Source organism: Salmo salar, chromosome 07, assembly GCF_965601325.2.
Source record: "Salmo salar chromosome 07, fSalSal1, whole genome shotgun sequence".
Lineage (NCBI taxonomy): Eukaryota > Metazoa > Chordata > Actinopteri > Salmoniformes > Salmonidae > Salmo > Salmo salar.
Genome location: NC_138297.1, coordinates 71,017,441 through 71,040,423, shown reverse-complemented (window position 1 = coordinate 71,040,423; position 22,983 = coordinate 71,017,441). Strand labels below are relative to the sequence as shown.

The window sequence follows — 22,983 nt, the reverse complement described above, 5'->3', positions numbered from 1 at the left end:
ATACTGTTCACTAAAGCCCCCCCACAAAGAGAAGAGATGATACTGTTCACTAAAGCCCCCCCCACAAAGAGAGATGATACTGTTCACTAAAGCCCCCCCCACAAAGAGAGATGATACTGTTCACTAAAGCCCCCCCCCCACAAAGAGAGATGATACTGTTCACTAAAGCCCCCCCCCACAAAGAGAAGAGATGATACTGTTCACTAAAGCCCCCCCCCCACAAAGAGAAGAGATGATACTGTTCACTAAAGCCCCCCCCCCCCACAAAGAGAAGAGATGATACTGTTCACTAAAGCCCCCCCACCCCCACAAAGAGAAGAGATGATACTGTTCAACTAAAGCCCCCCCACCCCCACAAAGAGAAGAGATGATACTGTTCAACTAAAGCCCCCCCACCCCCACAAAGAGAAGAGATGATACTGTTCAACTAAAGCCCCCCCACCCCCACAAAGAGAAGAGATGATACTGTTCAACTAAAGCCCCCCCACCCCCACAAAGAGAAGAGATGATACTGTTCACTAAAGCCCCCCCCCACAAAGAGAAGAGATGATACTGTTCAACTAAAGCCCCCCCACCCCCACAAAGAGAAGAGATGATACTGTTCACTAAAGCCCCCCCACCCCCACAAAGAGAAGAGATGATACTGTTCAACTAAAGCCCCCCCACACCCACAAAGAGAAGAGATGATACTGTTCAACTAAAGCCCCCCCACACCCACAAAGAGAAGAGATGATACTGTTCACTAAAGCCCCCCCAGAGGAGGGAGGATATAGAGATGGTACTGGTCAGTGGTTTCCTCTTTCTTTACCAAACAGGAAATCAAATGAATGCAGACGCGGGGCCTCCCTCTCATATCAAAGAAAAACAACTCAGCCTTGCATGTCCTCCTCTTTCCTTTGGCCTTGCTAAATGTGGAGGCAGGGGTGGGCTGCTGTGGAGATGGATGGAGAGGTCCTTAAATAGAGATGTTTCATCGTCATGTCTGGAGGGACATGCTGTGTGTGTGTGTGTGTGTGTGTGTGTCGCCAGTGTGTCCGTGTGTATGTCCGTCCTTCAGTCCGTGGCCTGTGGGAAAGAGGGCGGGGGCTGGGACCACAAAGAGTTGTAGAAGCTGAGGGTTCTGGGGCCTGGAGGACCACGGAGGAGGAGCAGCTGACTGTGACCCCAGCAGGAGGAGGTTGAAGAGGGACTCTTTTCACACTGGTCCCTCCCCCTTCTTGATCTCCAGTCTTTCTCCCATCCCCTCCCTATCGCCCTCCATTCCTCCACTCTGGTTCCCTCGGTCTCCTCCTGTCTGGTTTCCCCCGGGGCTCCATTGTAAGTCCCATTCCTCCTCCAGGGGTCTGAATAAATCCCTCTTTGTAGGAGATAGCAACACCACTCTACTCTCGGACCGGAAAATCTGATGAAGATAAATGAGGTTGAGAAGACTCCGTCCAACGCACAGCAGATACACACATAGAGAGCTGCTCTTCAGCATTACTGTAGTAAATGAACACTAACAGGCTTCATTAGTAATAAGATAAACAACTACGTATCATGTTTTTTAAAACTAAAACGTGTTCATAATTTACTTCATTGTCCCCGTAGCAAAATGTGATTTTACGGTCAATTTATATACACTACCAGTCAAAAGTTTGGACACACCTACTCATTCCAGGGTTTTTATTTTATTTTTACAGTTTTCTACATTGTAGAATAATAGTGAAGACATCAAAACTATTAAATAACACATATAGTTGAGAGGATGCCAAGAATGTGCAAAGCTGTCAAGGCAAAGAGTAGCTACTTTGAAGAATCTGGAAGAAATATATATATTTTGATTTGTTTAATCAAAATGTATTCCAGATTCTTCAAAGTAGCTACTCTTTGCCTTGACAGCTTTGCACATTCTTGGCATCCTCTCAACTATGTGTGTTATTGCATAGTTTTGATGTCTTCACTATTATTCTACAATGTAGAACATGGTAAAAAGAGAGGGTCACACAGAGGGATTCTGGGTAGTCTGAAACAAATCTACTTTGAAACTAAAGTATCCACCTCACACACATGGTTATGGGCTTAAAGAAGAAGTCACCTGTATCATGTCAGATATAGAGTTGAAATGTATTACATTTTGAGTTTGCATCCCGATATTACACTTAATGTACATCACAGAAGACTGAAATATAAAAAAAAAAATATATATATATATATATATATAAAAAAAAAAAAATTAATAAAAAATATGAATGACATTCTCGGTAGTCTAGAGGACAATTTTGTCATTTCATTGCAGGAAAAGGGTTTTAAAAGGCATGTTTCCTGTTTGTCAGCTTGAAGGACACCATCTTGAAATGTGTCAGTTGGAAGGGAATAAAATGTTTTAACTCTGTTGCACCATCCTGGAGTTCCACCTGTGAACGCCCAGTCAGAAGCTTCCTTCAGAACAGTGATGGCCGATCTCAACCGCAAAGACAATATGGGTGTATGTTTTTGATCCAGCCCAGCAGTAACACACCTGATTCAGATTATTGGCTTATCCCAGTCTTTTAATTAAAGGGATATTTCAGGATTTTGTCATTGAGGTCCTTTATCTACTTTCCCCAGAGTCAGATGAACTTGTGGATAAAATTTGTCTCAGCGTGTAGTTTGAAGGAAGTTGCTAACTAGTGCAGTTGCTAACTAGTGCAGTTGCTAACTAGTGCTAGTGCAGTTGCTAGCTAGCTTTAGTTAGCGTTTGCTTGCGAAACTACAATAAGTTCTTTAATACTGGACATCGACGAGTTCATCTGACTTTTCCCTTTAAGACTGACTAGTTAAATCAGGTCAGGTGTGTTACTGCTTGGTTGGGACAAAAGCCTGCACCCACACCACGACACCTGCAGATAGAAATGGTTGACCCCTACTTTAGTGAGATGGAATGGACTTGTGAGAAAATGGAGGGTGTGGACTTGTGAGAAAATGGAGGGTGTGGATTTGTGAGAAAATGGAGGGTGTGGACTTGCAATAAGTGGTAATAAGACTTATTGTAAATAGACGTGACTCTGAGGAGTCTGCTGCTAGAAGACTTAAAGGCCCTAAGATAGCTAACGGCACTATGACTCAGACTGAGAGGCCCCAAGACAGCTAATGGTGGTGGAGGTAGTAGACTGAGAGGCCCCAAGACAGCTAGTGGTGGTGGTAGTAGTAGACTGAGATGCCCCAAGACAGCTAGTGGTGGTGGTGGTAGACTGAGATGCCCCAAGACAGCTAGTGGTGGTGGTACTAGACTGAGATGCCCCAAGACAGCTAGTGGTGGTAGTAGTAGACTGAGATGCCCCAAGACAGCTAGTGGTGGTGGTGGTAGACTGAGATGCCCCAAGACAGCTAGTGGTGGTGGTAGTAGACTGAGATGCCCCAAGACAGCTAGTGGTGGTGGTGGTAGTAGACTGAGATGCCCCAAGACAGCTAGTGGTGGTGGTGGTAGTAGACTGAGATGCCCCAAGACAGCTAGTGGTGGAGGTAGTAGACTGAGATGCCCCAAGACAGCTAGTGGTGGTGGTAGTAGTAGACTGAGATGCCCCAAGACAGCTAGTGGTGGTAGTAGTAGACTGAGAGGCCCCTAGACAGCTAGTGGTGGTGGTAGTAGTAGACTGAGATGCCCCAAGACAGCTAGTGGTGGTGGTAGACTGAGATGCCCCAAGACAGCTAGTGGTGGTGGTAGACTGAGATGCCCCAAGACAGCTAGTAGTGGTAGTAGTAGACTGAGATGCCCCAAGACAGCTAGTGGTGGTGGTAGTAGACTGAGATGCCCCAAGACAGCTTGTGGTGGTGGTAGTAGTAGACTGAGAGGCCCCAAGACAGCTAGTGGTGGTGGTAGTAGACTGAGAGGCCCCAAGACAGCTAGTGGTGGTGGTAGTAGACTGAGAGGCCCCAAGACAGCTAGTGGTGGTGGTAGTAGACTGAGAGGCCCCAAGACAGCTAGTGGTGGTAGTAGTAGACTGAGAGGCCCCAAGACAGCTAGTGGTGGTGGTAGTAGTAGAATGAGAGGCCCCAAGACAGCTAGTGGTGGTGGTGGTAGACTGAGAGGCCCCAAGACAGCTAGTGGTGGTGGTGGTAGTAGTAGACTGAGGCCCCAAGACAGCTAGTGGTGGTGGTGGTAGACTGAGAGGCCCCAAGACAGCTAGTGGTGGTAGTAGTAGACTGAGAGGCCCCAAGACAGCTAGTGGTGGTGGTAGTAGTAGACTGAGAGGCCCCTAGACAGCTAGTAGTGGAAGAAGGGTCGTACTCTACAGATGTTGTAGAGAATGAACCTGAAGTAGGGAGTCGCTGTTTTGATGTTTGCAGAGGTTGACTGGCTGTTGTCCAGGGTCACGCTAAGTTTCTTTACACTCTGGGAGGGGGACACCATGGAGTTGTCAACCGGGATGGAGAGGTCTTGGAGCAGGCAGGCCTTCCCCGGGAGGAAGAGCAGCTCCGTCTTGTTGAGCTTGAGGTAGTGGTCCAACAGCCAAGCTGAGATGTCTGCCAGGTACGCAGAGATGCGTGTCGCCACCTGGGTGTCGGAAGGAGAAGAGTAGCTGAGTGTCATCCGCATAGCAGTGATAGGAGAGACCATGTGAGGATATGAGGGAGCAGAGTGACTTGGTTTATAGAGAGAAGAGGAGAGGGCCTAGAACTAAACCCTAAACCTAGAACAAATGGCACCCTATTTCTCTTTTATAGTGCACTATTTTGTTTTTTACCAGATCCCTATCAAAAGTAGTGCACTGTATGGGGAATAGGGTGCTATTTGGGACGCGTAACGCCAGTAGACACAGCTAGCACACTGTGACCGACGGCTTCTTTTTCCACTTCCATCTTAAATTATGTGGCATCACGTCTGGCTGAGGGAAAAACACGGCTGTTAGAACAAGCTGTTAGCAAGGACTGTTGTGAATATTCTCTCTCTCAGTAGTAGTATTTCTGTTTTTACTCTCAACTTTACAACTTTATGAGGCGAGTCGGCGCTGCTTGGTTTGATTTCTGATGGTTTTATGAGGAGCGTGGCTGTGCCAGAGGTGGTTCTGAACCCTGATGTTAGAGCCACCCTAGGGCTGTCAACAGTTTAGGGGAGGGGTGGTTAGCCACCCTAGGGCTGTCAACAGTTTAGGGGAGGGGTGGTTAGCCACCCTAGGGCTGTCAACAGTTTAGGGGAGGGGTGGTTAGCCACCCTAGGGCTGTCAACAGTTTAGGGGAGGGGTGGTTAGAGCCACCCTAGGGCTGTCAACAGTTTAGGGGAGGGGTGGTTAGCCACCCTAGGGCTGTCAACAGTTTAGGGGAGGGGTGGTTAGAGCCACCCTAGGGCTGTCAACAGTTTAGGGGAGGGGTGGTTAGCCACCCTAGGGCTGTCAACAGTTTAGGGGAGGGGTGGTTAGAGCCACCCTAGGGCTGTCAACAGTTTAGGGGAGGGGTGGTTAGCCACCCTAGGGCTGTCAACAGTTTAGGGGAGGGGTGGTTAGCCACCCTAGGGCCGTCAACAGTTTAGGGGAGGGGTGGTTAGAGCCACCCTAGGGCTGTCAACAGTTTAGGGGAGGGGTGGTTAGAGCCACCCTAGGGCTGTCAACAGTTTAGGGGAGGGGTGGTTAGCCACCCTAGGGCTGTCAACATTTTAGGGGAGGGGTGGTTAGAGCCACCCTAGGGCTGTCAACAGTTTAGGGGAGGGGTGGTTAGCCACCCTAGGGCTGTCAACAGTTTAGGGGAGGGGTGGTTAGCCACCCTAGGGCTGTCAACAGTTTAGGGGAGGGGTGGTTAGCCACCCTAGGGCTGTCAACAGTTTAGGGGAGGGGTGGTTAGAGCCACCCTAGGGCTGTCAACAGTTTAGGGGAGGGGTGGTTAGCCACCCTAGGGCTGTCAACAGTTTAGGGGAGGGGTGGTTAGCCACACTAGGGCTGTCAACAGTTTAGGGGAGGGGTGGTTAGCCACCCTAGGGCTGTCAACAGTTTAGGGGAGGGGTGGTTAGAGCCACCCTAGGGCTGTCAACAGTTTAGGGGAGGGGTGGTTAGCCACCCTAGGGCTGTCAACAGTTTAGGGGAGGGGTGGTTAGCCACCCTAGGGCTGTCAACAGTTTAGGGGAGGGGTGGTTAGCCACACTAGGGCTGTCAACAGTTTAGGGGAGGGGTGGAGGGCATGCTTCTGTTTCTAGAGTCCACTGTTGTACACCTGCCAGCTGCACTACAAAAACATACATTTATTAACTAACAGCACTGCTTCCCTGTGCACATATCTGCCTGGGCCAGCACTACTGCTGCTGCTATCTGCCTGGGCCAGCACTACTGCTGCTGCTATCTGCCTGGGCCAGCACTACTGCTGCTGCTATCTGCCTGGGCCAGCACTACTGCTGCTGCTATCTGCCTGGGCCAGCACTACTGCTGCTGCTATCTGCCTGGGCCAGCATTACTCCTGCTGCTATCTGACTGGGCCAGCACTACTGCTGCTGCTATCTGACTGGGCCAGCACTACTGCTGCTGCTATCTGACTGGGCCAGCACTACTGCTGCTGCTATCTGACAGGGCCAGCACTACTGCTGCTGCTATCTGCCTGGGCCAGCACTACTGCTGCTGCTATCTGCCTGGGCCAGCACTACTACGCCTGCTGCTATCTGACAGGGCCAGCACTACTGCTGCTGCTATCTGACAGGGCCAGCACTACTGCTGCTGCTATCTGACAGGGCCAGCATTACTCCTATCTGACAGGGCCAGCATTACTCCTATCTGACAGGGCCAGCATTACTCCTATCTGACAGGGCCAGCACTACTGCTGCTGCTATCTGACAGGGCCAGCATTACTCCTATCTGACAGGGCCAACACTACTACTCCTGCTGCTATCTGACAGGGCCAGCACTACTGCTGCTGCTATCTGACAGGGCCAGCATTACTCCTATCTGACAGGGCCAGCATTACTCCTGCTGCTATCAGACAGGGCCAGCATTACTCCTATCTGACAGGGCCAGCAGTACTCCTATCTGACAGGGCCAGCATTACGCCTATCTGACAGGGCCAGCACTACTGCTGCTGCTATCTGACAGGGCCAGCACTACTGCTGCTGCTATCTGACAGGGCCAGCACTACTGCTGCTGCTATCTGACAGGGCCAGCACTACTGCTGCTGCTATCTGACAGGGCCAGCATTACTCCTATCTGACTGGGCCAGCATTACTGCTGCTGCTGCTGCTGCTATCTGACTGGGCCAGCACTACTGCTGCTGCTATCTGACTGGGCCAGCACTACTGCTGCTGCTAGCTGACTGGGCCAGCACTGCTGCTGCTGCTATCTGACAGGGCCAGCATTACTCCTATCTGACAGGGCCAGCACTACTGCTGCTGCTATCTGACTGGGCCAGCATTACTCCTATCTGACAGGGCAGCACTAAACCCCCCTCATCCATCCCCTCCAGGCTTCACTGTAAATAGACTTCCACATCCCAGCATGGATCAGTAGTCAGTCCCCAGGAGCAGCCTTAAGGATCGTCCCAAATAGCACCCTATCCACTATGTAGGGCACTACTGACCAGGACCCTGGGCTCTGCTCTAAAGTAGTGCCCTGTAGAGGGAATAGGATACTATTTTGGATGCAATATTACTGTAGCTCCCTGCTCTAAGCTGAATGGACATGGTTAAGCGATACCAGATGACACACACACACACCAGATGAGGGGGCCTTTCCTCTCATTTCCCCCCAGCTGGGATGTAGCAGAGCGATGTCACGGCGATGTCACAGTGCCTCTACTTCACCTGGGGGCATACAGGACATGTTCTGCTGCTCTGAGGGGTACACACACACACACACACACACACACACACACACACACACACACACACACACACACACACACACACACACACACACACACACACACACACACACACACACACACACACACACACACACACACACACACACACACACACACACACACACACACACACACACACACACACTCATTCATTCATTTTCTCTCTGACTGTCCATTCAGAAGACTAGGCCTCAGGGCTAGCCGTGCTCCACTGTTGTAGCCTGAATAGAATGGAGCATTCTAGAATACCACAGTGCTCAGTGGACTGAGACACAATGGAACTACAATGTGCTGGAGCTTAGGGATGGAACCATCTGAATTCCGTTGGCTCCCCTGATTCTAGTTCCAGAAGCTCTGGAGTTCTGGCCAATGTTTTCTATTTGTGACAATCATTACTAACTGGAGTTAACCTTCCTGTGTGTTGATCTTTGGACCAGTAGGTGAACTACTTTCCTTCTCCTTGGCAGATTGAGTAGAAATGAAAGAAATGAATCGTGCTCCTTTCTTCAAATGTTATTCAGCCTCTTCAAAACAGGTGACACTGCCCCCAAACTGGCATGTTTGACACAGAATGATTTGACTATAGACTCGGCGAACGAAACCCTCTAAAACGATGATGACTCGGCTTCAATCACACATGCAGTACTTCCAGTAATGGTGTTCCATCCACAATGTTTTAGCAAATCAAGAACAACTTGTATGGTGGCATTTTAACCTTGATCCAATGCCTCACCTGAGACTGAACCAAACTATTCACATCTCAGCTGTCTTCTAATGAGTTTCTCTTGGCTCTCATCATGCATGTAACACTATTATATCACAGTCCAGTACACCCTGTTTCTCTGTTTAGGAAGTTTGCCCCATCTATCTTGAGGGCTTGAACAGTTGAAATATGTTGTCAGGAATGAGGCTCTGTCACAGTTCTAACTACAGGTGACTCTCTGAGACTCCTTAAACTGTCTATTGCACGTGTAATGATGGTTTACTGCATCTATGGTGATTATGCTAATGATATAGAACTAACTGCACCCTATGATTGGAACTGTACTCTGTCTCTCTTTTCTGGTGTAAAACGTGTGGGCTTGGCAGAGATGGATGGTTCTAGACCGATCTGGAGGGAGGGTTCTAGACCGATCTGGAGGGAGGGTTCTAGACCGATCTGGAGGGAGGGTTCCAGACCGATCTGGAGGGAGGGTTCTAGACCATCGAGGGTTCTAGACCGATCTGGAGGGAGGGTTCTAGACCGATCTGGAGGGAGGGTTCTAGACCGATCTGGAGGGAGGGTTCTAGACCGATCTGGAGGGAGGGTTCTAGACCGATCTGGAGGGAGGGTTCTAGACCAATCTTATTAAGCTGTGTGTTTCTTAAAGAAAGTGACGACCAGTCTGAGTGGTGAGGTGGTACTAGTCTGGTTAGTATGACTGTAGTGGTGGCGTACTAGTCTGGTTAGTATGACTGGGGTGGTGAGGTGGTACTAGTCTGGTTAGTATGACTGTAGTGGTGGCGTACTAGTCTGGTTAGTATGACTGGGGTGGTGAGGCGGTACTAGTCTGGTTAGTATGGCTGGGGTGGTGAGGCGGTACTAGTCTGGTTAGTATGGCTGGGGTGGTGAGGTGGTACTAGTCTGGTTAGTATGGCTGGGGTGGTGAGGCGGTACTAGCCTGGTTAGTATGACTGGGGTGGTGAGGTGGTACTAGCCTGGTTAGTATGGCTGGGGTGGTGAGGTGGTACTAGCCTGGTTAGTATGACTGGGGTGGTGAGGTGGTACTAGTCTGGTTAGTATGACTGGGGTGGTGAGGTGGTACTAGCCTGGTTAGTATGGCTGGGGTGGTGAGGTGGTACTAGTCTGGTTAGTATGGCTGGGGTGGTGAGGTGGCGTACTAGTCTGGTTAGTATGGCTGGGGTGGTGAGGTGGCGTACTAGTCTGGTTAGTATGGCTGGGGTGGTGAGGTGGTACTAGTCTGGTTAGTATGGCTGGGGTGGTGAGGTGGTACTAGTCTGGTTAGTATGGCTGGGGTGGTGAGGTGGTACTAGTCTGGTTAGTATGGCTGGGGTGGTGAGGTGGTACTAGTCTGGTTAGTATGGCTGGGGTGGTGAGGTGGTACTAGTCTGGTTAGTATGGCTGGGGTGGTGAGGTGGTACTAGTCTGGTTAGTATGGCTGGGGTGGTGAGGTGGTACTAGTCTGGTTAGTATGGCTGGGGTGGTGAGGTGGTACTAGTCTGGTTAGTATGGCTGGGGTGGTACTATTCTGGTTAGTATGAATGGGGTGGTGAGGTGGTACTAACCATGTAGAGGATTCGTTTAGCTGGTTGGATAACAGCAGGACCACATTAACCATGTTGAGGATTAGTTTAGCTGGTTGGATAACAGCAGGACCACATTAACCATGTAGAGGATTAGTTTAGCTGGTTGGATAACAGCAGGACCACATTAACCATGTAGAGGATTAGTTTAGCTGGTTGGATAACAGCAGGACCACATTAACCATGTAGAGGATTAGTTTAGCTGGTTGGATAACAGCAGGACCACATTAACCATGTAGAGGATTAGTTTAGCTGGTTGGATAACAGCAGGACCACATTAACCATGTAGAGGATTAGTTTAGCTGGTTGGATAACAGCAGGACCACATTAACCATGTAGAGGATTAGTTTAGCTGGTTGGATAACAGCAGGACCACATTAACCATGTAGAGGATTAGTTTAGCTGGTTGGTTAACAGCAGGACCACATTAACCATGTAGAGGATTAGTTTAGCTGGTTGGATAACAGCAGGACCACATTAACCATGTAGAGGATTAGTTTAGCTGGTTGGTTAACAGCAGGACCACATTAACCATGTAGAGGATTAGTTTAGCTGGTTGGATAACAGCAGGACCACATTAACCATGTAGAGGATTAGTTTAGCTGGTTGGATAACAGCAGGACCACATTAACCATGTAGAGGATTAGTTTAGCTGGTTGGTTAACAGCAGGATCACATTAACCATGTAGAGGATTAGTTTAGCTGGTTGGATAACAGCAGGACCACATTAACCATGTAGAGGATTAGTTTAGCTGGTTGGATAACAGCGGGATCACATTAACCATGTAGAGGATTAGTTTAGCTGGTTGGTTAACAGCGGGACCACATTAACCATGTAGAGGATTAGTTTAGCTGGTTGGATAACAGCAGGACCACATTAACCATGTAGAGGATTAGTTTAGCTGGTTGGATAACAGCAGGACCACATTAACCATGTAGAGGATTAGTTTAGCTGGTTGGATAACAGCAGGACCACATTAACCATGTAGAGGATTAGTTTAGCTGGTTGGATAACAGCAGGACCACATTAACCATGTAGAGGATTAGTTTAGCTGGTTGGATAACAGCAGGACCACATTAACCATGTAGAGGATTAGTTTAGCTGGTTGGTTAACAGCAGGACCACATTAACCATGTAGAGGATTAGTTTAGCTGGTTGGATAACAGCAGGACCACATTAACCATGTAGAGGATTAGTTTAGCTGGTTGGTTAACAGCAGGACCACATTAACCATGTAGAGGATTAGTTTAGCTGGTTGGATAACAGCAGGACCACATTAACCATGTAGAGGATTAGTTTAGCTGGTTGGTTAACAGCAGGACCACATTAACCATGTAGAGGATTAGTTTAGCTGGTTGGATAACAGCAGGACCACATTAACCATGTAGAGGATTAGTTTAGCTGGTTGGTTAACAGCAGGACCACATTAACCATGTAGAGGATTAGTTTAGCTGGTTGGATAACAGCAGGACCACATTAACCATGTAGAGGATTAGTTTAGCTGGTTGGTTAACAGCAGGACCACATTAACCATGTAGAGGATTAGTTTAGCTGGTTGGATAACAGCAGGACCACATTAACCATGTAGAGGATTAGTTTAGCTGGTTGGATAACAGCAGGACCACATTAACCATGTAGAGGATTAGTTTAGCTGGTTGGATAACAGCAGGACCACATTAACCATGTAGAGGATTAGTTTAGCTGGTTGGATAACAGCAGGACCACATTAACCATGTAGAGGATTAGTTTAGCTGGTTGGTTAACAGCAGGACCACATTAACCATGTAGAGGATTAGTTTAGCTGGTTGGATAACAGCAGGACCACATTAACCATGTAGAGGATTAGTTTAGCTGGTTGGATAACAGCAGGACCACATTAACCATGTAGAGGATTAGTTTAGCTGGTTGGATAACAGCAGGACCACATTAACCATGTAGAGGATTAGTTTAGCTGGTTGGTTAACAGCAGGACCACATTAACCATGTAGAGGATTAGTTTAGCTGGTTGGATAACAGCAGGACCACATTAACCATGTAGAGGATTAGTTTAGCTGGTTGGATAACAGCAGGACCACATTAACCATGTAGAGGATTAGTTTAGCTGGTTGGATAACAGCAGGACCACATTAACCATGTAGAGGATTAGTTTAGCTGGTTGGTTAACAGCAGGACCACATTAACCATGTAGAGGATTAGTTTAGCTGGTTGGATAACAGCAGGACCACATTAACCATGTAGAGGATTAGTTTAGCTGGTTGGTTAACAGCAGGACCACATTAACCATGTAGAGGATTAGTTTAGCTGGTTGGATAACAGCAGGACCACATTAACCATGTAGAGGATTAGTTTAGCTGGTTGGATAACAGCAGGACCACATTAACCATGTAGAGGATTAGTTTAGCTGGTTGGATAACAGCAGGACCACATTAACCATGTAGAGGATTAGTTTAGCTGGTTGGATAACAGCAGGACCACATTAACCATGTAGAGGATTAGTTTAGCTGGTTGGATAACAGCAGGACCACATTAACCATGTAGAGGATTAGTTTAGCTGGTTGGATAACAGCAGGACCACATTAACCATGTAGAGGATTAGTTTAGCTGGTTGGATAACAGCAGGACCACATTAACCATGTAGAGGATTAGTTTAGCTGGTTGGATAACAGCAGGACCACATTAACCATGTAGAGGATTAGTTTAGCTGGTTGGATAACAGCAGGACCACATTAACCATGTAGAGGATTAGTTTAGCTGGTTGGATAACAGCAGGACCACATTAACCATGTAGAGGATTAGTTTAGCTGGTTGGATAACAGCAGGACCACATTAACCATGTAGAGGATTAGTTTAGCTGGTTGGATAACAGCAGGACCACATTAACCATGTAGAGGATTAGTTTAGCTGGTTGGATAACAGCAGGACCACATTAACCATGTAGAGGATTAGTTTAGCTGGTTGGATAACAGCAGGACCACATTAACCATGTAGAGGATTAGTTTAGCTGGTTGGATAACAGCAGGACCACATTAACCATGTAGAGGATTAGTTTAGCTGGTTGGATAACAGCAGGACCACATTAACCATGTAGAGGATTAGTTTAGCTGGTTGGATAACAGCAGGACCACATTAACCATGTAGAGGATTAGTTTAGCTGGTTGGATAACAGCAGGACCACATTAACCATGTAGAGGATTAGTTTAGCTGGTTGGATAACAGCAGGACCACATTAACCATGTAGAGGATTAGTTTAGCTGGTTGGATAACAGCAGGACCACATTAACCATGTAGAGGATTAGTTTAGCTGGTTGGATAACAGCAGGACCACATTAACCATGTAGAGGATTAGTTTAGCTGGTTGGATAACAGCAGGACCACATTAACCATGTAGAGGATTAGTTTAGCTGGTTGGATAACAGCAGGACCACATTAACCATGTAGAGGATTAGTTTAGCTGGTTGGATAACAGCAGGACCACATTAACCATGTAGAGGATTAGTTTAGCTGGTTGGATAACAGCAGGACCACATTAACCATGTAGAGGATTAGTTTAGCTGGTTGGATAACAGCAGGACCACATTAACCATGTAGAGGATTAGTTTAGCTGGTTGGATAACAGCAGGACCACATTAACCATGTAGAGGATTAGTTTAGCTGGTTGGATAACAGCAGGACCACATTAACCATGTAGAGGATTAGTTTAGCTGGTTGGATAACAGCAGGACCACATTAACCATGTAGAGGATTAGTTTAGCTGGTTGGATAACAGCAGGACCACATTAACCATGTAGAGGATTAGTTTAGCTGGTTGGATAACAGCAGGACCACATTAACCATGTAGAGGATTAGTTTAGCTGGTTGGATAACAGCAGGACCACATTAACCATGTAGAGGATTAGTTTAGCTGGTTGGATAACAGCAGGACCACATTAACCATGTAGAGGATTAGTTTAGCTGGTTGGATAACAGCAGGACCACATTAACCATGTAGAGGATTAGTTTAGCTGGTTGGATAACAGCAGGACCACATTAACCATGTAGAGGATTAGTTTAGCTGGTTGGATAACAGCAGGACCACATTAACCATGTAGAGGATTAGTTTAGCTGGTTGGATAACAGCAGGACCACATTAACCATGTAGAGGATTAGTTTAGCTGGTTGGATAACAGCAGGACCACATTAACCATGTAGAGGATTAGTTTAGCTGGTTGGATAACAGCAGGACCACATTAACCATGTAGAGGATTAGTTTAGCTGGTTGGATAACAGCAGGACCACATTAACCATGTAGAGGATTAGTTTAGCTGGTTGGATAACAGCAGGACCACATTAACCATGTAGAGGATTAGTTTAGCTGGTTGGATAACAGCAGGACCACATTAACCATGTAGAGGATTAGTTTAGCTGGTTGGATAACAGCAGGACCACATTAACCATGTAGAGGATTAGTTTAGCTGGTTGGATAACAGCAGGACCACATTAACCATGTAGAGGATTAGTTTAGCTGGTTGGATAACAGCAGGACCACATTAACCATGTAGAGGATTAGTTTAGCTGGTTGGTTAACAGCAGGACCACATTAACCATGTAGAGGATTAGTTTAGCTGGTTGGATAACAGCAGGACCACATTAACCATGTAGAGGATTAGTTTAGCTGGTTGGATAACAGCAGGACCACATTAACCATGTAGAGGATTAGTTTAGCTGGTTGGATAACAGCAGGACCACATTAACCATGTAGAGGATTAGTTTAGCTGGTTGGTTAACAGCAGGACCACATTAACCATGTAGAGGATTAGTTTAGCTGGTTGGATAACAGCAGGACCACATTAACCATGTAGAGGATTAGTTTAGCTGGTTGGATAACAGCAGGACCACATTAACCATGTAGAGGATTAGTTTAGCTGGTTGGTTAACAGCAGGACCACATTAACCATGTAGAGGATTAGTTTAGCTGGTTGGATAACAGCAGGACCACATTAACCATGTAGAGGATTAGTTTAGCTGGTTGGTTAACAGCAGGACCACATTAACCATGTAGAGGATTAGTTTAGCTGGTTGGATAACAGCAGGACCACATTAACCATGTAGAGGATTAGTTTAGCTGGTTGGTTAACAGCAGGACCACATTAACCATGTAGAGGATTAGTTTAGCTGGTTGGATAACAGCAGGACCACATTAACCATGTAGAGGATTAGTTTAGCTGGTTGGTTAACAGCAGGACCACATTAACCATGTAGAGGATTAGTTTAGCTGGTTGGATAACAGCAGGACCACATTAACCATGTAGAGGATTAGTTTAGCTGGTTGGTTAACAGCAGGACCACATTAACCATGTAGAGGATTAGTTTAGCTGGTTGGATAACAGCAGGACCACATTAACCATGTAGAGGATTAGTTTAGCTGGTTGGTTAACAGCAGGACCACATTAACCATGTAGAGGATTAGTTTAGCTGGTTGGATAACAGCAGGACCACATTAACCATGTAGAGGATTAGTTTAGCTGGTTGGATAACAGCAGGACCACATTAACCATGTAGAGGATTAGTTTAGCTGGTTGGTTAACAGCAGGACCACATTAACCATGTAGAGGATTAGTTTAGCTGGTTGGATAACAGCAGGACCACATTAACCATGTAGAGGATTAGTTTAGCTGGTTGGATAACAGCAGGACCACATTAACCATGTAGAGGATTAGTTTAGCTGGTTGGTTAACAGCAGGACCACATTAACCATGTAGAGGATTAGTTTAGCTGGTTGGATAACAGCAGGACCACATTAACCATGTAGAGGATTAGTTTAGCTGGTTGGATAACAGCAGGACCACATTAACCATGTAGAGGATTAGTTTAGCTGGTTGGATAACAGCAGGACCACATTAACCATGTAGAGGATTAGTTTAGCTGGTTGGTTAACAGCAGGACCACATTAACCATGTAGAGGATTAGTTTAGCTGGTTGGTTAACAGCAGGACCACATTAACCATGTAGAGGATTAGTTTAGCTGGTTGGATAACAGCAGGACCACATTAACCATGTAGAGGATTAGTTTAGCTGGTTGGATAACAGCAGGACCACATTAACCATGTAGAGGATTAGTTTAGCTGGTTGGTTAACAGCAGGACCACATTAACCATGTAGAGGATTAGTTTAGCTGGTTGGTTAACAGCAGGACCACATTAACCATGTAGAGGATTAGTTTAGCTGGTTGGATAACAGCAGGACCACATTAACCATGTAGAGGATTAGTTTAGCTGGTTGGATAACAGCAGGACCACATTAACCATGTAGAGGATTAGTTTAGCTGGTTGGATAACAGCAGGACCACATTAACCATGTAGAGGATTAGTTTAGCTGGTTGGATAACAGCAGGACCACATTAACCATGTAGAGGATTAGTTTAGCTGGTTGGTTAACAGCAGGACCACATTAACCATGTAGAGGATTAGTTTAGCTGGTTGGATAACAGCAGGACCACATTAACCATGTAGAGGATTAGTTTAGCTGGTTGGATAACAGCAGGACCACATTAACCATGTAGAGGATTAGTTTAGCTGGTTGGATAACAGCAGGACCACATTAACCATGTAGAGGATTAGTTTAGCTGGTTGGATAACAGCAGGACCACATTAACCATGTAGAGGATTAGTTTAGCTGGTTGGATAACAGCAGGACCACATTAACCATGTAGAGGATTAGTTTAGCTGGTTGGATAACAGCAGGACCACATTAACCATGTAGAGGATTAGTTTAGCTGGTTGGATAACAGCAGGACCACATTAACCATGTAGAGGATTAGTTTAGCTGGTTGGATAACAGCAGGACCACATTAACCATGTAGAGGATTAGTTTAGCTGGTTGGATAACAGCAGGACCACATTAACCATGTAGAGGATTAGTTTAGCTGGTTGGATAACAGCAGGACCACATTAACCATGTAGAGGATTAGTTTAGCTGGTTGGATAACAGCAGGACCACATTAACCATGTAGAGGATTAGTTTAGCTGGTTGGTTAACAGCAGGACCACATTAACCATGTAGAGGATTAGTTTAGCTGGTTGGATAACAGCAGGACCACATTAACCATGTAGAGGATTAGTTTAGCTGGTTGGATAACAGCAGGACCACATTAACCATGTAGAGGATTAGTTTAGCTGGTTGGATAACAGCAGGACCACATTAACCATGTAGAGGATTAGTTTAGCTGGTTGGTTAACAGCAGGACCACATTAACCATGTAGAGGATTAGTTTAGCTGGTTGGTTAACAGCAGGACCACATTAACCATGTAGAGGATTAGTTTAGCTGGTTGGATAACAGCAGGACCACATTAACCATGTAGAGGATTAGTTTAGCTGGTTGGTTAACAGCAGGACCACATTAACCATGTAGAGGATTAGTTTAGCTGGTTGGATAACAGCAGGACCACATTAACCATGTAGAGGATTAGTTTAGCTGGTTGGATAACAGCAGGACCACATTAACCATGTAGAGGATTAGTTTAGCTGGTTGGATAACAGCAGGACCACATTAACCATGTAGAGGATTAGTTTAGCTGGTTGGTTAACAGCAGGACCACATTAACCATGTAGAGGATTAGTTTAGCTGGTTGGATAACAGCAGGACCACATTAACCATGTAGAGGATTAGTTTAGCTGGTTGGATAACAGCAGGACCACATTAACCATGTAGAGGATTAGTTTAGCTGGTTGGATAACAGCAGGACCACATTAACCATGTAGAGGATTAGTTTAGCTGGTTGGTTAACAGCAGGACCACATTAACCATGTAGAGGATTAGTTTAGCTGGTTGGATAACAGCAGGACCACATTAACCATGTAGAGGATTAGTTTAGCTGGTTGGATAACAGCAGGACCACATTAACCATGTAGAGGATTAGTTTAGCTGGTTGGATAACAGCAGGACCACATTAACCATGTAGAGGATTAGTTTAGCTGGTTGGATAACAGCAGGACCACATTAACCATGTAGAGGATTAGTTTAGCTGGTTGGATAACAGCAGGACCACATTAACCATGTAGAGGATTAGTTTAGCTGGTTGGATAACAGCAGGACCACATTAACCATGTAGAGGATTAGTTTAGCTGGTTGGATAACAGCAGGACCACATTAACCATGTAGAGGATTAGTTTAGCTGGTTGGATAACAGCAGGACCACATTAACCATGTAGAGGATTAGTTTAGCTGGTTGGTTAACAGCAGGACCACATTAACCATGTAGAGGATTAGTTTAGCTGGTTGGATAACAGCAGGACCACATTAACCATGTAGAGGATTAGTTTAGCTGGTTGGATAACAGCAGGACCACATTAACCATGTAGAGGATTAGTTTAGCTGGTTGGATAACAGCAGGACCACATTAACCATGTAGAGGATTAGTTTAGCTGGTTGGATAACAGCAGGACCACATTAACCATGTAGAGGATTAGTTTAGCTGGTTGGATAACAGCAGGACCACATTAACCATGTAGAGGATTAGTTTAGCTGGTTGGATAACAGCAGGACCACATTAACCATGTAGAGGATTAGTTTAGCTGGTTGGATAACAGCAGGACCACATTAACCATGTAGAGGATTAGTTTAGCTGGTTGGATAACAGCAGGACCACATTAACCATGTAGAGGATTAGTTTAGCTGGTTGGATAACAGCAGGACCACATTAACCATGTAGAGGATTAGTTTAGCTGGTTGGATAACAGCAGGACCACATTAACCATGTAGAGGATTAGTTTAGCTGGTTGGTTAACAGCAGGACCACATTAACCATGTAGAGGATTAGTTTAGCTGGTTGGTTAACAGCAGGACCACATTAACCATGTAGAGGATTAGTTTAGCTGGTTGGATAACAGCAGGACCACATTAACCATGTAGAGGATTAGTTTAGCTGGTTGGTTAACAGCAGGACCACATTAACCATGTAGAGGATTAGTTTAGCTGGTTGGTTAACAGCAGGACCACATTAACCATGTAGAGGATTAGTTTAGCTGGTTGCTTAGTAAGTAGCAGATCTTTTGAGAGGGCAGATTTGATAAATCTCAGACTAAATGGAAATACGTGCTGGTCTTAAGGTCAACAAGGATTAGTCATGCTAAGATCCAATCCGAGGGACGGAGGGAGGGGCGGATGGTGGGAGGGACGGAGGGAGGGGCGGATGGTGGGAGGGATGGATGGCGGGGTCTCAAGGGTTCATAAGAGTCTACATTTCTCAGACAGTAGAATGGGGGTTCACCAGTAGTGTGTGGGGGGGGGGGGGTAGTGTGTCTAGGGTTCGTTGACTACATTTTCTGAGACAGCATAAAGTATACCAGTATCTAACACACTGTTGTAACCATTAAATTAAGAATTACAATACTAGAATCTTATGACACAATTAAAGGTCAGATTGTCTACGTTCATGGTCTGTTTACATATATTTTATAGACTAATTATACAGACAATTGGTATAAAACCTCTATAAAAATGTATTTATAATTATATGACAATATTATAGAATTTCCGATATCGCATGCCTTTTATTTTCTTCCCGTTCTGGAACTTTGAGGGTTTATGACATGGCCCTCTAGTAAGTTAATAGGATCTCTATGGTTGTAACTGTATCAATGCATCTCTTTTTAGGTGGTGGGCAGAGTTCTCCTGCTCCAGCTGATCGATCACCTGACCCGTGGTTACCTTAGCGACCCGCTGGTGACCCGCCTCCTGAACAGCACCCGCGTCCACATCCTGGTTTCCATGAACCCAGACGGCTTCGAGTCCTCCAGCAGAGACTGCATGTACTCCCAGGGGAGGTGAGATAGTAAGGGACATCATGGGTTGTGTCTTACAGTCACCGTGGCTGGAGGAACATCATGGGTTGTGTCTTACAGTCACCGTGGCTGGAGGAACATCATGGGTTGTGTCTTACAGTCACCGTGGCTGGAGGAACATCATGGGTTGTGTCTTACAGTCACCGTGGCTGGAGGAACATCATGGGTTGTGTCTTACAGTCACCGTGGCTGGAGGAACATCATGGGTTGTGTCTTACAGTCACCGTGGCTGGAGGAACATCATGGGTTGTGTCTTACAGTCACCGTGGCTGGAGGAACATCAATCTGTCCCTTCTGACACTGTACAGTAACTTCAAAATCAACTCACAGCCTTGGTCCAGTCTGACTTGTGTTGTTGTAGAACTTTCCAATGTGTTTTGGTGTGAGTGAGTGAGTAGTTGATCTGACCATCCTACTATGTGATGCCACTAACCTTTCCAGACAAAGTGCCTCAGTGTCTGTTTCAGAGTATCATGTTGATCTCCTAGATGGTCAGTCAGCATCTATAGCTCTGTCCATGGATTTAACAGTGGTTACATTTCTCCAGACCCATCACACAGCTGTTGTTTATTTCAAATCCCAGATTGCCCCTTTAAATGTACTTCTACTGTGTCTGAGTAGAGTTGTGGCAGTGAGACTTAAGAAGATTATTGGCTGGATGGATGGAGTGGCTGGCTGGATGGAGTGGCTGGCTGGCTGGCTGGCTGGATGGATGGAGTGGCTGGCTGGCTGGATGGAGTGGCTGGCTGGATGGAGTGGCTGGCTGGATGGATGGATGGAGTGGCTGGCTGGCTGGCTGGATGGAGTGGCTGGACTGGAGTGGCTGGCTGGCTGGATGGAGTGGCTGGCTGGATGGAGTGGCTGGCTGGATGGAGTGGCTGGCTGGATGGAGTGGATGGAGTGGCTGGCTGGCTGGCTGGATGGAGTGGCTGGATGGAGTGGCTGGATGGAGTGGCTGGCTGGCTGGATGGAGTGGCTGGCTGGCTGGATGGAGTGGCTGGCTGGATGGATGGAGTGGCTGGATCGAGTGGCTGGATCGAGTGGCTGGATGGAGACGCTGGCTGGCTGGCTGGCTGGATGGATGGATGGAGTGGCTGGATGGATGGATAAGTGGATGGATGCAGGTCTGGCTTGTTGTGTTGCTCAGTAGACCAGAACATAACAGCTGTAGGATGGTTCAGGGTGTAAACAGCAGAATGGTTACTGAGATCCCAGTGAGTCATCAGCTGGAGGATGGGGTTCCGTTGGCCCGCTACATAGCGGAATGGGGTTCCGTTGGCCCGCTAGCATCGCGGGAATGGGGTTCCGTTGGCCCGCTACGTGGGGAATGGGGTTCCGTTGGCCCGCTACGTGGGGAATGGGGTTCCGTTGGCCCGCTACGTGGGGAATGGGGTTCCGTTGGCCCGCTACGTGGGGAATGGGGTTCCGTTGGCCCGCTACGTGGGGAATGGGGTTCCGTTGGCCCGCTACGTGGGGAATGGGGTTCCGTTGGCCCGCTACGTGGGGAATGGGGTTCCGTTGGCCCGCTACGTGGGGAATGGGGTTCCGTTGGCCCGCTACGTGGGGAATGGGGTTCCGTTGGCCCGCTACGTGGGGAATGGGGTTCCGTTGGCCCGCTACGTGGGGAATGGGGTTCCGTTGGCCCGCTACATGGGGAATGGGGTTCCGTTGGCCCGCTACATGGGGAATGGGGTTCCGTTGGCCCGCTACATGGGGAATGGGGTTCCGTTGGCCCGCTACATGGGGAATGGGGTTCCGTTGGCCCGCTACATGGGGAATGGGGTTCCGTTGGCCCGCTACATGGGGAATGGGGTTCCGTTGGCCCGCTACATGGGGAATGGGGTTCCGTTGGCCCGCTACATGGGGAATGGGGTTCCGTTGGCCCGCTACATGGGGAATGGGGTTCCGTTGGCCCGCTACATGGGGAATGGGGTTCCGTTGGCCCGCTACATAGGGAATGGGGTTCCGTTGACCCGCTACATGGGGAATGGGGTTCCGTTGACCCGCTACATGGGGAATGGGGTTCCGTTGACCCGCTACATAGGGAATGGGGTTCCGTTGACCCGCTACATAGGGAATGGGGTTCCGTTGACCCGCTACATAGGGAATGGGGTTCCGTTGACCCGCTACATAGGGAATGGGGTTCCGTTGGCCCGCTACATAGGGAATGGGGTTCCGTTGGCCCGCTACATAGGGAATGGGGTTCCGTTGGCCCGCTACATGGGGAATGGGGTTCCGTTGGCCCGCTACATGGGGAATGGGGTTCCGTTGGCCCGCTACATGGGGAATGGGGTTCCGTTGGCCCGCTACATAGGGAATGGGGTTCCGTTGGCCCGCTACATGGGGAATGGGGTTCCGTTGACCCGCTACATAGGGAATGGGGTTCCGTTGACCCGCTACATAGGGAATGGGGTTCCGTTGGCCCGCTACATAGGGAATGGGGTTCCGTTGGCCCGCTACATAGGGAATAGGGTTCCGTTTGGGAGGGAGGCAGTGACAGTCACACCCATTAACAGATCCTGGAGTTTTATCTGAGATGTTTGTAGACACAACACCTCTACAGCGCTCACCCACAACACTCTGATGTGGGCGAGTGGCAGGAAGCCACGGCCTGAAAACAGACTTATTTGTGCTGTCTCTCATCTCTCTGACACACGCACTAACACACACTCTCTTTCACTCACACACACTTGCATTTACACACTCACTTGCATTTACACACTCACACATACACAGATCCCATTCACTGACCGTGGATTCCCCCCCGGATGGGACAGGACAGGACACACACACACACACAGATCCCATTCCCTAGCAGTGGATCCCCCCCCCCCCCCCACACACACTCTGATGTGGGCGAGTGGCAGGAAGCCACGGCCTGAAAACAGACTTATTTGTGCGTCTCTCATCTCTCTGACACACGCACTAACACACACTCTCTTTCACTCACACACACTTGCATTTACACACTCACACATACACAGATCCCATTCCCTGGCAGTGGATTCCCCCCCCCCTGGATGGGACAGGACACACACACACCCAGCCCCAAACAGTGACACAC

At 47.6% G+C, this 22,983-nt stretch overlaps 1 protein-coding gene across 1 annotated transcript in view; it reads left to right on the top strand.

Annotated features, from left to right (window-relative positions):
• The window catches only part of LOC123743798 (carboxypeptidase M), a 126,683-nt gene that overhangs the window by 28,002 nt on the left and 75,698 nt on the right, over window positions 1-22,983 (top strand). Inside the window, exon 4 of the mRNA XM_082978030.1 lies at window positions 19,732-19,901. Within this exon, the coding sequence (XP_082834156.1) occupies window positions 19,732-19,901 (170 nt within the window). The remainder of the gene's footprint in view (window positions 1-19,731; window positions 19,902-22,983) is intronic.